General features: G+C 40.0%; 1 protein-coding gene across 23 annotated transcripts in view; it reads right to left on the minus strand.

Annotated features, from left to right (window-relative positions):
• Lrrfip2 (LRR binding FLII interacting protein 2) overlaps positions 1–15631 on the minus strand; it is a 110785-nt gene that overhangs the window by 30703 nt on the left and 64451 nt on the right. For 7 of the 23 annotated variants that reach the window (XM_075964389.1, XM_075964386.1, XM_075964388.1 and 4 more), the window contains 7 exons: positions 15375–15422; positions 15009–15065; positions 12269–12337; positions 10001–10090; positions 5139–5183; positions 3523–3639; positions 927–998 (listed from right to left, as the gene is read on the minus strand). In XM_075964389.1, coding sequence (XP_075820504.1) covers positions 927–998; positions 3523–3639; positions 5139–5183; positions 10001–10090; positions 12269–12337; positions 15009–15065; positions 15375–15422 — 498 coding nt within the window. The remainder of the gene's footprint in view (positions 1–926; positions 999–3522; positions 3640–5138; positions 5184–10000; positions 10091–12268; positions 12338–15008; positions 15066–15374; positions 15423–15631) is intronic. The other 16 variants (XM_075964397.1, XM_075964401.1, XM_075964402.1 and 13 more) reach the window with 4 other exon arrangements.

Below are 15631 nucleotides of genomic sequence, written 5' to 3' on the forward strand. Positions count from 1 at the left end.
CACATTTACACTTCAAGTACAGACATCCTTGTTGGGAAGAGATACAGGCCATTCAAACTGACCTCCAAATTATTTTTTTAAGATTAGATCTCTTAATTTTTAAATTACATTATTTTGTATGTGTGTGTGTGTGTGTGTGCGCGCGCGCGTGCATATACACAAATGCCAGGGCACACATGTGGAGGCAGAGGATAACTTGCTGGTGGCAGTTTTCTCCTTCTACCTGTGGGTTCCAGGGATCCAACTCAGGACATCAGGCTCGGTGGCGAGGTACTTCACTCACTGAACCACCTTGCCAGCTCTGAATTCTTTAACACACTAACATAAATAATCTTAACTTATATACAGGTAAGAAAAGAATCAGTACGCATGCCTTTAGGTCCCTTCTTTAAGGCTTCCCCACTTCTAAGACTGATTGGACTTGGTGGCAGAATCAGGCAATGCTTTCATTGAGCTGGGGAGACTTTCAAGGTCCAGTTCTCAGTAAAAAATATCCTTAGAATATTTTAGTTGTTTGTCTAATGTTGTATGGTTAAGACCCAAGAGACAACTAAAATTTTTCAAGTCATAGAAACTGTAACGAGCTGGCTATGGCAGCACACATTTAGAATCCCAGCACTGAGGCCAAGGCAAGAGGACCAAAGGCAAAGAGACCAGCCTGGGCTACACAGAGAGTCCCTGTCTCAAAATAATAAAAGTACAAGTTATAGTATCTTCTGCTCCAACTTTCCCCCAAACCTACACTACCATCTAAACTAATCAGCCCCGATGGCGAGCTGCCCTGTCCTGTGTACTGCCGGGTAAGCACATGCTGGAAGGACACACACTGTTAGTAAAGCTATGAGCAGCCGGTTAATGGACTCTGGGACCACAGTTACCAACACTTCTGCATACAGAGCATGCGTGGGCTACAAGGAGCCCTGTACCTTCAGTTCCTTAAGTCCCTGCATGTATCTCCCTTCTACATCATGTATCTGGTCCTTCAGGTCATAGATGTCCTGCAGGACATAAGAATGAACCGTCGCAAAATATATCTTAAAACTCAAAGTAATCAGATGAAAATACAACTTAGTTCGACTAAAACTAAAGAAATTCAAACATAAAAATGTGAACACCACCCCCCATTCCCAAACCACTGCAAGAGGCAAATCCTTCAGATAACAGTGGAACCAGAGAAATCAATCTAGTATCAATACTTCCTTGACACTGAATTTTTTGAAAATAGCACTAGAAAATGGAGATATAGATATATAGATATGGCAATATATATATTCTAACATTTTTAAAATATGTTTTTTAATTTATAAATCACAAATATTTTTAGTATAATACTTCACTTACACTGGTAAATACATAGTAAATTAATTGAAAACAAATTTTATTCTTCATGCGTAAGTTTTAAAAAACAATACAGTATAAAAACTATGTTACTTTTAAATCACTTAGCTACTACTGAGCACATTAATTTGGGAGAAAGAGAAGGAAATTAAACACAAGAAAACAATTTCCAGTGGTAAATTCTACTCAGAGGATATCTTTAATTGATGAGAAGAGCATTTGCTCCAAATGTTTCCATAAATTCTTCTTTAAAAAAATAAGCCAACTTTTAAATGGAAAATATTATTTATTAAGTCCAATCACGTCATGTAGAGTCAGGTAGGCTATAACTGCAACAGGACTCTGAGTGCGGCAACGGCAGCAGAACGGACTGCTGGAGACCATCTTGCTCTGTGCTTTCCCTCTGTGACAGGGAGCCGGCCTTACACTCACTGATCCATTCAACAAGCATTTTCCTAGGGGTCCATCAGGAGTCAGGCACTAGGACCCAAAAGCTCATCTCTTTCTCAGAGATTATTCTTTCAAGGGAAAAAGGTAAAGGCTAAGTCTATAAAAGAGCAACCTAAGGCCAAGACTGGAAGAAGTTGTCTCAGTGTCCTTCTGTCTCATGAGAATGCAGCCCCTAAAGCAAGACTTTCCTTATTCAAACTCTGGTCAATAGTTCAAACTATTGGGAGAACACTGACATCTCCCAAGGCATAGATGCCACCCATCGACTCTCCTGCCTGCCACAGCTCTACAACTCCTCCTCACCGGCTGCCCTGCTCTTTCACAGACAGGCGCCTGCCCAGTGGCAGTGGAAAGGCATGGCCACAGGCATGCCCTCCAGGTAAGCCTGCTCTCCCTCAACTCTCAGCCTCCCTTCCCACCTGCTCCAGCCAACCCATAGAAATATAAGAAACCTTACTTTACAAAAAGAAAAGGAAAGAAAATAAACAAAGCAGATACCTGTTTGATCTTCCATCTCTTGACTGACTGCCCATCCTAATCCTAGTGTTGCAAAGTCACCTCAGGGCCAGCCGCTTGCATTTCCTCCCCTGAAGTTTTCACTTGCCCACTTCTTCCTTCCTCACTGTTCAAGCCTTGGGTTATGTTCTCCTGTCATCTAATGCTCCCTCAGGACTGTGGCTAGAGTTACTTTTAAGAATGCAAATCAAATCATACTGCTCTCCTATCCAATACAGCAAGTTGTGATTTGTACCCCCAGATCCCCACCTCACTCCCACCCCCTGCTTTCTTTCACCAGCAATTCCTCCTTCCTTGTTACCCTAAACTCTCCAAGTCTTCTATACCAATAACCCTCAAGTTCTCTGAATTCATTCAAGAGAGACTCCCCTCCAGTTTCCTTGCTTTATTTTTATTCTTCCTTCAAGACTTAGCTCTGAACTTGCTTCTCTGAAAAGTCTTATGCTCTCTCTGTTCCTAGTCAAATTTACACAAAGCCTGTCTGAACTAACTTATCCTGTTCTTGGTATCACTGACTAGTATTAGCTGGTTTAACCGGTTAGAATCTTTTCAGTGAACAATGATCTCCTGAAGGGCAGAACATGATTGGCTGTCTACATGTCCACTACCAAGTGTTCACAAACATGAGAGAATGAGTGAGTGGGTAGGTGATTGCAGTTTTTCTCACAAGTCTTGATCTATTACTCAGAACAGATTCAGCAAATAAGACAATCAACATAATTTTTGGTACATTCTCGTCTTCCAAATAAAAGGGTTTATAAGGATGGAGATGTAACTAATGGATCAGCTCAGGCATTTCTGCTGACCAAATACTATACTTTAGTATGAAATACTAAGAAATTATATTTAAGTACCTAATATGATAATGGCTCAAAAGGCTAATAATTTTCATAGTCAAAGGCTAATAACTTTCCAATTAAAACATGGCAAGGTCTTTTTCTTAAAGAATTACTTTCATATATGTTACATAACTGTTTGTCATTGACTGAACCCATTCCAATGCCATCACATCTTCAGGAACGATAACTGAAGAAAGAATGATCTAATCCCTTCCTTTCTGCTCGGAAACATCCAAGCGGGATGTTGAGCTGTGATGATGATGACCAGGCCTTTACAGAAACTCTGTTTGTTCCTCATAAGTCACATTAAATGTTAAAAGCTCCATGAACTACAAAGAAACCAAAGCTGCTTTGCCAAGGCAGACAAACTATGGTTTACCCGCAGTTCACTTAACGAGGTGTCTGGGTCTATTAAGCTGCTGGTGTCCCCGCTGCCCCGTCTGGATGAGTTTCCGCTTAGAGGTGTTGTGGCTGAGGCAGAATTTCGAGATGAAGGCTGAAAAAGAGAGACAATGACACTGTGAGCTGTTCTTTAAAACCATTTGCTGTGAAGACCGAACCTGGGTAGAGTGTTGGGAGCAGGTGAGCGTCAGATGAACATCCTAACAACACAGTCAGATGAACATCCTAACAACACAGTCAGATGAACATCCTAACAACACAGTCAGATGAACATCCTAACAACACAGTCAGATGAACATCCTAACAACACAGTCAGATGAACATCCTAACAACACAGTCAGATGAACATTCTAACAACACAGTCAGATGAACATTCTAACAACACAGTCAGATGAACATTCTAACAACACAGTCAAGAAGACCACCAGGAGCAGTTCACAGTCAGCCTAGATACTATCAGAATCTAAAATTCAAAATTCATAGGTGAAAATAATTTTTATAGAAGCTTTTGTATTCTAGGCTTTTGTCACATTCAAACACCACTCAGGTGAGCTGCCAGGCTAATTTAAAGTTGTTTTAGAAATTCATAACTAATGTCTAATTAGCACTTTCCTACTTTCGCTCCTAACATTGCTTAAGCAGCTCATCTCTGCCGAGAAAGATAAACCTATTTGTAGCCAAGAGCAAGAAAAGAACATCGTACACGCTATAAGTTTAGACTGTTCTCTCCAAAACCACACTCTTGACTAACAAATAGCAGAGACCTGTGCTATCTGGAATACTTGTAAGTCAAAAGAAATCACCTGAAATTTAGTGAGTCCAAATGAGATGTAAGTATAATATACACAGATTTTGAGGGCTTGTTGCAGAAGGAAGAGGGAACAAAGTACATCATAATAATTTTAAGTGGAACACAGTGGTGCAGTTCTGCAATTCCAGCAACAGGCTGAGGCAGAAGTCAAGGTTATATACTAGGTTATATACCAGGACCCTGACTCAAATATCACAAAACAGAACATCTACATTGATTCTATGTTGAAATGTGTTGGTCATTTGGGTCGACTATTATAATGCTTTTTCTAGAGTGTGGCTTAAAAAATTAAAACTGCATAGACTTATAGTTTTGCTTGGCATTATAAAATTTAATACAGTAGATCATTTCCCTGGCTTCTTAAAAAATGTTTAGAAAGCAGAAACTTTACTACAGAGGCACTTCTCTACAAGGGATTTCTACTTTTCTTAGAGAAGTGAGTTATCTATAAGGAAAAAAAAATCAAAGCTATGGGTTTGTTGGTTCATTCCTAGATACTTCATTTCCATGTTTAATGGCTTTTCAATATCAGTTTTTAGGGAGTGGGAATCAAAAGAGTAGCCAAGAGCTTTAGGGATGACGTCCTGTGAAATAAGATGTGGCTTCTCTCTTCCCAGGGCTTTCACATGATCTAAGGCTGGAGGAATTTGAAGGTCAAGCACAGGAAACAGAGGATGGGAAGAGCAGCTCCACTGGCCAATAATGCTGAACAAAACCAATGAGTCCCAGGAAGCGCGGGGCTGACCTTGAGAGCTCCATCCCATCAAGAATTTTATACTCACTCTTGTGTAATTTTCAGCATACTGTTTGTCTGATTTTTCATCCAACTAGAAAAAAAGAGAGATAGGAAGATCAAGAAGACGTTCAGCGTGCTGACTCTTATTTTGTGGGGAGATGAACAATCTCAACAGGGTTTTCTAAGTTCAGTGATGTGTGGAATCAAAAGTAAACACCATAAAACTGAAATAAAAGTTATAACAAAATATCAAGAATTTTTAGTTCATATCCTAAAGAATATAGGTTGGAAGCAAGCTACATGGATTCGAAATTTTAGATTCTTCAGACAGATTTTTCTTTTCATGGTATTTAATAAATACATTAAAGAAAACTGCATACAAAGCTCAATTAAGCAGAGCGACTATCAATACAAAAATGTTTTTTTTAAAGACTTTTCTTTTTTAAAAGATTATTTATTTTATGTATGAGTGTGCTAACTGTACTATGCCTTTACACCAGAAGAGGGCATCAGATCCCTCTAAAGATGGTTGTGAGCCACCATGTGGTTGCTGGGAATTGAACACCAGACTTCTGGAAGCGCACGCAGCTGGTGCTCTTAACCTCTGAGCCATCTCTCCAGCCCTATAAAAATGTTTTAAACATTAAGACACAGAATGCATGCATAAAACTATTTAATGCCAAAAGCAGGTTATATAAACATATGTTTCCTTACACACATAACAAACTCAAGCAGTACAAAAGGGTGTAAGAAATCGGCCTTTCTCCCCACCAGACCCTGCTCTGCCAAGAACAGCCAACGCCAAGTCTCTGAAAATCTTAACAACACTGTCACAGACACATTGTTCATCTTCTTTTCCCCAAGCCTCAAAGTTTTAAAAATACTTCATTTTTCTTGATAGCATTTCTTCTCCCTGCACTGTGAGGCCGCTCCATTTGTTGCTGTCTGACCTCTAGCATGCAAGCCTTGGATCTGCATATCCTTCTCTGTACTCGAACAAGAACAGCACCAGTGCTGTAAGGGCTCAGGATCCACTCCATCCATCTGTACTCACAGGCTTCACTTATGTTGGCATCTCCACAGTGGCGTATTATCTCAACATGCCACAGTCAGACTAGCCTGGCTTCTGCTGCTAATTCAGCCTTCCTGGCTTCTCAGACCAGCTTCAAGAAGCATGGTTCCTTAAACATCCATTCCAAAATTCTAACTAGAACTACGGGAAAAATTCAGAGGTGGGAAGCTTTACTGGAGGCTGACCACTTTCTAGCTGTGCTGGCTGGATCTGAACGTGTTTCATCAACTCCAGCATTCATCTTTACCTGCATATGCTTTTAGCTATAGTGGGAAAAGTGACATGGAAACTTAAAACTAAATGAAAATATCCCCAGTCCTGAACTCTGAAATGGGCCTTCACAGCCATTCACGGGAAGGAGGTTGGAAAACCTCCTTTAGCTTAATTACAGAACAGGAAGCATCTCTGCCTTTGCTCAGACGACTTTAACCCACCTTTCTCACATGTAAAGTTTCTAGCACATATTTTATTACCCAGTTATCATGTTTAAATAGAGACCTTTCACTTAATTAATACACTTATCAGAGATACAAAGGCTGGGTTTTGATGTCTCATTTCTTGCTGTAATGCTTTGAAAAGGAAATCATTTTAATTTATTTGGACTTACTTTAAAAAGCACAAAATGTATTACAGCAAGCAGGCAATGACAGCTGGGATTTCAATCCCGTCACTTTCTGCTCTAAATGAGGAAGAACCCCTCTCGAGCGGCACTGGTGGAAAGCACTGCCCAGCAGTTAGAGCCAAAGAAGTGTATCTTCATAAACTGCCTTATTTTCATAAGTATTTCCTAATTCTTTTCTGCTAATAGGTTAACAAGAAGAGACGTATTCAAAATAAACTACTCAAGTCCATCTGAAATCCTTCTTCATAGCACATTAAAAAAAAAATGACCCCAAGCTCACCCACTTTACTAGACCACCGCCGGAATAATCTTAGATTTCAGAGGCCGCGTCACTGACGCCTCCACAATGCTGACTCTATCGTGTTCACTGTATTCTAACAGATCCCATCTGTTGCAACACAAACTGATCATGCGCCAAACCTCAGGAATTGGTAAGCCAGCATAAAGCAGTCATGCCGCAGTCCAATTATGTTGACTGCAGTGAGTTGAGGCCAAAGACTGCCTCAGTCTCACTGAGGCCAAACCTATATAGGCGTATTGCAATGACAAGCTAATGTCTATAATAAATGACTAAAGGTACCTGCCAGATCCTGAAAAGGCTTTTAAAATGCAATAAAGTTTAATCACACTTAAGGTATAAAAGCATACTCTAAATAAAGTATTTACAGTGTAGTTTGTTAAATGTATCCATTAGATTACAATTATCCATTAACTTCTATTAAATATCCTTCATTTGACATACCTGGTAAAAAGAAGTGTTTCAAATTTAGGGTTTTTTTCCAGCTATGGAAATAATCATATATACACACTAAGATATCTTAGTACCCAAGTCTAAACATAGAATGCATCTACATTTCACACTTTATACACATAAGTTAACTTTATATATATAATATATATATATTATTTATTTATATGTATTATTTTTAGTGTGAACTGAAGTTTGGCTACAACCTAGCTTATATAACACAACGAAGGTACATAAAAACTTTTAGATTTTAAAACATTATGAATTTTGAATTTTTGTATCAAGAAAGCTCAACATAATAATGCTAATAATGACAAGGTTATCTAAAACTTGTTTAATGAGAAACAAACAAAATACAGGAAGTGGATCTGATCATAACAGAGAAGGGAAGAGAGAAGTGGATTAATGACTTCCTGAAGTGAATCTGGCTAAGGATTTCTTTCTAAAAACAAGTGCAATGAGAAGTAAGTCAGCACACAGTTAGACTCTTTTCCTGTATGCTAGCCTGCCTACAGAGCAAGACCGGAAGTTACAGCATATCAATCCTGTAGTCTTGTACAACTGGCTGGCACCTTTCTCCAGCACCTCCTGGATCCAGGATTATCACCATGTGAGCAGACAGTGGGTCCACAACATGGCAGCTAGAAAACATCTTGCTAAGGCAGAGCTGGGAACGGGGAAGAATCAACCAATACAAACTCCCTTTCACCTGCTTCAGTGAGGTGAACTAAAGCATATGCTTTTCAATTTAGCGAAAGTCCCCTGTTTAGAAGACAGTGGTGGCGCACACCTTTAACTCCAGCACTAGAGAGGCAGAGGCAGGTTGATCTCTGTTAGTTCGAGGCCAGCCTGATCTATAAGAGCTAGTTCCAGGGCAGCTAGGACTATTACACAAAGAAACCCTGCCTCAAAAACAAAACAAAACAAACAAACAAACAAAAAATTATCAAAAAGCAAAATTAATGATCTTTTATAGGTATTTAAAAATACAAAAGGCAATGGCTCTCAGGCTATAAAATAACAGGAGAAGCCCTGTTCTAAACAATCTTTTGCTTACATTAAAGAGGTATTTAATTAATAGAGGCAGTAAGAGACAGACTGTAATGTTCTTCATGTCTACATAATTACTAAAGCAAACTGCCAAGAACTCAGTGTACAAAGGCTATGACTACTAATTCAGGCAAGATGATTTGTGAGGTTGACAGAAAACAAGCCACCAAGAAAACACATCTATATAGTAAATTCAATTATATCTATGAAAAAAAAGCAGGTACCAATGGACCAGGCACTTGCCACTGAGCCTCATGACATGAGTCCAATCCTCAAGACTACGTAAAAGAAGGAGAAAACCAACTCCTGCAAGCTCTCCTCTGGCCTACACATGTGCTCCCTGCCATATGATCACATGAACATACATACACAAAATAAATGAAAATGTTTTAAAAATTAAAAAGAGGTTGCTAAGCAGGCACCAAACATCTCGGATAACTGGGAAGCCAGCTCCTGATTTCATCATAGACAAAGTCCTTGGTCCAATCCACAGCAAGATTCTTGCTATATGGCTAGATTTAAATTAGTAGCGTGGAATAATTAGAACTGCAATTAAAATAATTAAGATTATTTTCTAGGATTGAAATAGTTCGAAAATAGCTACTTCATACCATAAGTGAAGTGCTAATAAAAAACGATCTCTGCATAACCAGGGAGAAATCCCTTCATAGTGCTGGGCAATCAGAACAGGACTTGTCTGCATGATGCCAAGCCAGGTGAGGAGGGGCTGGAGAGATGAGCTCAGCAGGCAGGTCACAAAGTACATGCAGAGTGGAGTAGCCAGAGGTGCCCCCATGGACACTCGACTCCCACTCAGTCCCCGATCCACTAGGAAGGGTGCCTCAGACCAATGCCAGAGTCCACTTTAAAATCTCTTCACAGTTCCTTTCTGGTTACTGAACATGGAGCATTTTGCCAAGCTGCATACTTTATTATCCAGCTTTTAAAATCTAACACTTTATATATAGGTTTATCAAAACCAAGCAGGGGGCAAAAAGTAGACCAGAAGCACCTGAATACGGGCCAAGGCTAGTGTTAGGAAACTACTTGTTTATTTCCTTAGGTGGAGGGTTAGGTATGCATATCAGCTACCTGTTAGGAAATGACATGATGGAAATGGATTGACTCTAAAATAATTCAGATAAAAAGAATAGTAAAAAAAAAACATATGAAACAAAATTAGGATGATATTAGGAATCATTGAAGATGCTAATGAGGGAATTCCACAGGGTAAAAGAAAGAGGGATTTTAAAGAACATTTTAACAAATATATTCCAAAATAATTATGTTTCATGTTAATATGCTCAAGTAAATATGTCTAAGGAGTTAATTAAATTCCTAATTTTAAAAATAGTTACTACATAAGCAGTTAGTCGCATGCCTGGGACAACACAATGACCCATGCAATACACTCACGCTGGTCAAGTCTGAGATGCCGGCGTCATCCACCTCAGAGACAACACTCCCCCTACGATTGGAGCGACTAAAATAATCAGCGGCAGAGACCTTTCAGTCAGAGAAAATGAGACACTTTACACGTCAGAAAAAAGAAAAAGAACACTAGCCAACTAGAAAGTTGTGTGCCTGTCTTAATCTGATGTTTGATAAACTATTGTGAAATGAGGAAACTTTTACAATTGATCTATTTCAAAAAGTAAAAAAGAGGTATGAATGAATGATTGAAGTCATTGAATGAATGAATGAATGAATGAATGAATGAAGTCACAGCTCCCTAGAGTAAGTTCTTTCAACAGTACAAGTGCAAGTCTATGCTACAGACCATTTTCTGCCTGAGCTCATGACAAGCACATCTTCCACACTGAAGCACTGGGAACCTTCGACTGGTGAGGGCAGTGTTCAGACCACTATCAAATCTCTACTATATTTTATAAAATTATAATTCTTTATAGTTATCAACTCTGGCAATACTCAATTTCTGCAATAATTTCTTCCTTTTCACATGTCATATCAGGAACTGTTGGACAAAACAATGAGAAAAACTGGCCTGTAAAGGCCCTCTCTTGCCACTCAAAGAGCCGAGCCTCTCCCATCAGAAGCCACTGTCTCTGAGCACACTTCCAAGGGTCACTCTGACACACCCACTCAAGGTCCTCTGTCCCAGTCACCTGCTCTTTTCTTCACACCCTAAACTGTCTTCCTTTTGTGCTCCTTTCCTTACTAGTTTATTTCTGTCTTTTCCTAGAACGTAAGTCCTGTAAAGTCAGAGCTCTGTCCTTGGCTGAACAAATGGCTCCTGGTGCTCTCAACACTGCACTCCACAGTAGAATGACTGCACCCGCTCATCAGTCATTCTTACTCCAAGTGTATCTGCCTTGCTCTAAAATTCCTCACCAAGAAACCATCCATAGGAACAAGACGTCTGCCAATGGCTAGCAAAATCAAGAAATGATATTTTTATTCGTTACGCCTTGATTACATATAATATATGATTAGCACCTACTACCTTGGAAGTTTGAAAGGTGTCTTCCAGAGTCACTCACTGAGTACAGGTATTAAGTCTAACAACAGAGAAGACAGCCATCTCCACTGGACAGAAACAACTAACAGGTTATTGAGGTTGAGGCAAGCCCATCACTATTAAGTCCCTATTTCCACTGCTTCCAAGGTGTTATGACTTTTATTTCTCCTTCGGCCATGAGTATGAACATTATCTGGATGGCTAAGGAACCAAAAATGCTTTAATCAGATGAATTTATCTCACACAAACATGTGGTGCTCCCTTTATGAGAACTTTGGTTTACAACTGCGCACACTGAGTTTGTACCGCTTTTGGAAGAAATTACAGCTTCATAGGTCTCTTTATTCTGGCTCCATGCTGACACAGTCCTCTACTCTAATTTCCAGATCAGTTCCTTATAGAGAACAAAAACGTCACCCTGCAACACTTGCAGCATCATTAAAGAATAGCACAAAGTCCACAATGATTAACTGGGTGAAATGTCTGAATTGATGTTTTTCAATCTTGCCACTGACAGCTGACAACGTCACAGTCTCACACATGAGTACTGTATGATGGTGTAAGTGTGACTCTTGTTTGAGAGGCTCGTTTTGGAAAATAAGCGGATAAAATGTGTGCATAAAAAACAACAGATAATGGTGTGGGAGGTCCTGTCTATGTGTTGCTTCTATTGGTTGAATTGAACAAAGAACTGCTTTGAGCATAGCTATGGCAGGGAAGAACAGAACTAGGCAGGGAAAGTTTGGCTGTATGCTGGGAGGAAGAAGGGCGAAGTCAGGGGAGGAGCAATGGAGCCACCAGAGTCAGACATGCCAAATCTTTGCCGGTAAGCCACTGCCACGTGGCAGTAGACAGATGAATAGAAATGGGTTAAATTAATACAAGAGTTAGCCAATAGGAAGCTAGAGCTAATGAGCCAAGCAATGTTTTAATTAATACAGCTTCTGTGTGGTTATTTTGGGGCTAAGCTAGCTGGGTGGCAGGGACGAAGAAGCAGGCCCTCCCTCTAACAAGATAAGGTGAAAGTTTTCAGTCAACGATTTGTGCCTGAGCCTTGTGAGTCATTCTCGACAACATGGCAAAGCAAACTGTGCACATAAACTCTATTTGAGGAAAACACAAGCTTCACTTTTCAGTAAATGTCACATAATCATACAGTACTGTCCTGTAACAGCTGTAACTGTTTTCATGCAGACCATGCTCACCACACTGTCCCTTCGCCCACGACTGGCACGATCAGAAGACACAATGCTTGTGGTGTCGTCGTCGATAGACTAAGAAAGTGAAAAAGATTCAGTTTCTCTACTGTTCTCGTGGACTATAAACACCGTGGAAGAGTTTTAGAAGGCCACTCTATTGCACACTGTAATTGACATGAACCGCTGCACTCCGTTAAAAGAGATAAGCTGCTAGAAGGCATAATGAAGTATCACTACAAGTCAAGATACTTCCCAAAAGCACAAAGAATAAAGCAAAACTCTCTTTTATTAACATTAAACACTGGTGAGGGTATGAGTAAACGAGACGAAATCAGCTAGGGAGGTCATGGTATTTTTAGACTTGCATATCTGTGAAGTCCCTTGAGACGTCAATAAATATACTTATGATTTCAATTTGAGAAAGGAAAAAATGTTTTTAAATGAAATAACATATGTTAAAAAAGTTCCTACCAACAAAGTCCTTGAGGCAGTGACTCATTTCCTGGTCCTCATCCCTCCGCAGTTGGCGGAGATGGTACTATTATCCCGGCACAGGACTGTGTTCTTCCCGATCTACTGGCAGAGCTCATCTTCGGCCTACTACTTTATCCCCATTCTGATGTCACTAAGATGCCATTTTGGCATCACTAAGGTAGTAATTCTGAACCCACATTGCAAATGAAACAGAATCTAGTCAACTCACAAGAGCAAGGACCTACACTGTTGTGTTTTTGAAAATATATTATCAAAAATTTTTGCAGGGGAACACTACATTTGACATATTAAAAATGTTACCAGGTCTGAAAACTGCCAAGTAGAATTCTGAGTACACAGTGGGCTAAGAGTAAACATCCTTCTTTTGTGACAAAGCCCTTACGCCCTAAATACACCCGTGTTAGTGTTTACTAAGTCCAAGGGTGGGATCTCTGAGAACTGCTGTTCTGGAGGGCAAAACTGCAAACGTTTTAAATGTAAAAGCCCACAGAACTCTTCTTTTCCCTGATAATTATTAATTTCTCCAGTTTGGTATAATCTGTAAGGATAACAAGCTAGTACGCTGAAAGTAATCATTGACTTTGGAAATGTAAATGAGTACAGTCTTTTTAGTTGTCAACATGGTCAGATATAGCAAAATTGAAACACATACACTCTGAGCATGGTGACCCACACCTTTAATCCCAGCATTCAGAAGGCAGAGGCAGCCAGATCTCTGTGAGTTCGAGGTCAGTTTAGTCTACAGAGTGAGTTCCAGACTCTCCAGAGCTACACAGTAAAATCCTGCCTCAAAGCCTGGGAGGGCTGGAGAGATGGCTCAGCAGGACACATCCTTTGCTCTCTTCAAAGGACCTGGGTTTGCTTCCCGCAGCCACATGCTAGCTCACAATCTCCTCTAAGTACAGTTCCAGGTCACAAAGTCCTCTTCAAGCCTTTGCGGACACAGGCTTACACATGGTACAAACATGTATATGTAGGCAGAACATTTATACACATAAAACAAAACTAATCTTCTTTTGAAAATGCATATGCTCTTATATTCCTAACATTTCCTGATACATATTTGTCTTACAGATATATTCATGTAAATGTACTCTCTGTGCATGTGTACGGGTGTGAAAGGAAGGGAAAGACAGGGGCAGAGAACATGTGTAAGAATGTTCACCACAGGGCTAGGGAGAGGGTATGCAAGCATGAAGCTTTAATCTGTAATTCCAGCACCCATGTAAAAGCCAGGCCTGGTAGTGTACGCACTGGGGGGACAGTGGCTCTCAGGGGCTCCCTGGCCTGTCTAGCCAAAACAGTGATCTCTAGGTTAAGTGAGACTTTGTCTAAACAAACAAGGTAGAGAGGAGTAATAGACAGATACCTGACTTTGACCTCTGACCTCCATTTGTGCATGCAAAGCTCATGAGTACACATAGAAAATGTCTAACCATCTAAATGACCATCAATAGTAAAATGATTTTTAGAATTAACATCTGTACATTCGTGTGATAGTATGCTAATATTAAAAAGATTTGATAATACAAAATTATCTCAAAGAGAAAATAATTGAAAAGGTGGGCATAGCTTAATTGTCTAAAATGATGATGACAATGATAATGATGATAATAATGGCAAAAAGGGATACTATAAATCTGTATGCACAGACACAGAAAGATACTTTAAGAAAACATAGAGAAGTAACACATACTAGAAAGGAAGCCATTTATGGTAGAAATGAAAAACACTCACACATGTCCAGAACATCTCTGAAAGCATGAATGTGCACGGTTACATGTAAGGTTTGTCTGGGGAGCTTTACTCTGGACTTGTCCTTTACTAATATTACTTACCTTATAAACTGCAAAATAAATGTAATGTTCTAGAAAGAGTAGCAGGCGCACATAACAAGTTTTAAGAACTGATTTGTTTTACTTCTCCCACCACTCCACAGACAGAAAAGGCAATGCAGGAACATACGCAGGGATAGCCAGAACAGCACACCCAACAGGAGTTAGCAAAGTGTTTCACATAAATGACAATACAAAAACTTTAAGCCTGTCCAAAGGCCTCGGTTCCAGACTCAGTTAAGAAATTACTTGGGTCCACACAAAAGCAGTCAATTAGTACATATTAGTAGTTGGTTTTTATGGACTTGGGGACACATAACCCATGCAGAAGATGGTGAAACACAGCACTCTATTCTAAAGTGGAATGCAGAGCAACTCGACACTCCTCAAGTGTGCAGAGAGGCTGGAGAGCTCACCACAGGGCTGCTCCGGGAGGAACTCGCTCTCGATGAGTAGTAACTGTATTCAGATGGCTATAACATTTCCAAGAAGAAAGGCTTTATAACAATGGCCAGCTCCGTTTTTCTGCTGGTAATACAGTGGCTCTACCCTTGACTTGACTCTGGTACCCAAGGTAAAAACAGCTGCTTTGCCTTGTCTGGCACGCCACCTCACACCCACCCTCAAAAGCGGAGGAGATGCCTGAAGACTTTCCCCAAGACTCCCCTCATATGTCACTCCTGATCTCCAAACGGTCACCTTCTCACAGCTGGCTGCATGAATGGGCCAGACTAAATGACTCCTGCCCCTTCCTGTGGTCACCCCCTCCCATTTACACTTACAGTTCGGGAACCATAAGGGTTATATAATCCACCACCAGACAATGATGCCTAAAGAACAAAAGAATAATTATTTACTTATTTCGCACTGGAGTTACTTTGAAAATACCTTCGTTATTTGGCAGTTCATAATTCAAAAAATGTTTGAGGATGGTATGTTATATTCATTTGCTGTATCATTTTCATTGTAACTTCAACAATATACTTGGATTAACAAAAACACTACAGTATTTTCTTTTGCCCTCACTTTATAACACGAG

Source organism: Microtus pennsylvanicus, chromosome 3 (genome assembly GCF_037038515.1).
Source record: "Microtus pennsylvanicus isolate mMicPen1 chromosome 3, mMicPen1.hap1, whole genome shotgun sequence".
Classification (NCBI taxonomy): Eukaryota; Metazoa; Chordata; class Mammalia; order Rodentia; family Cricetidae; genus Microtus; species Microtus pennsylvanicus.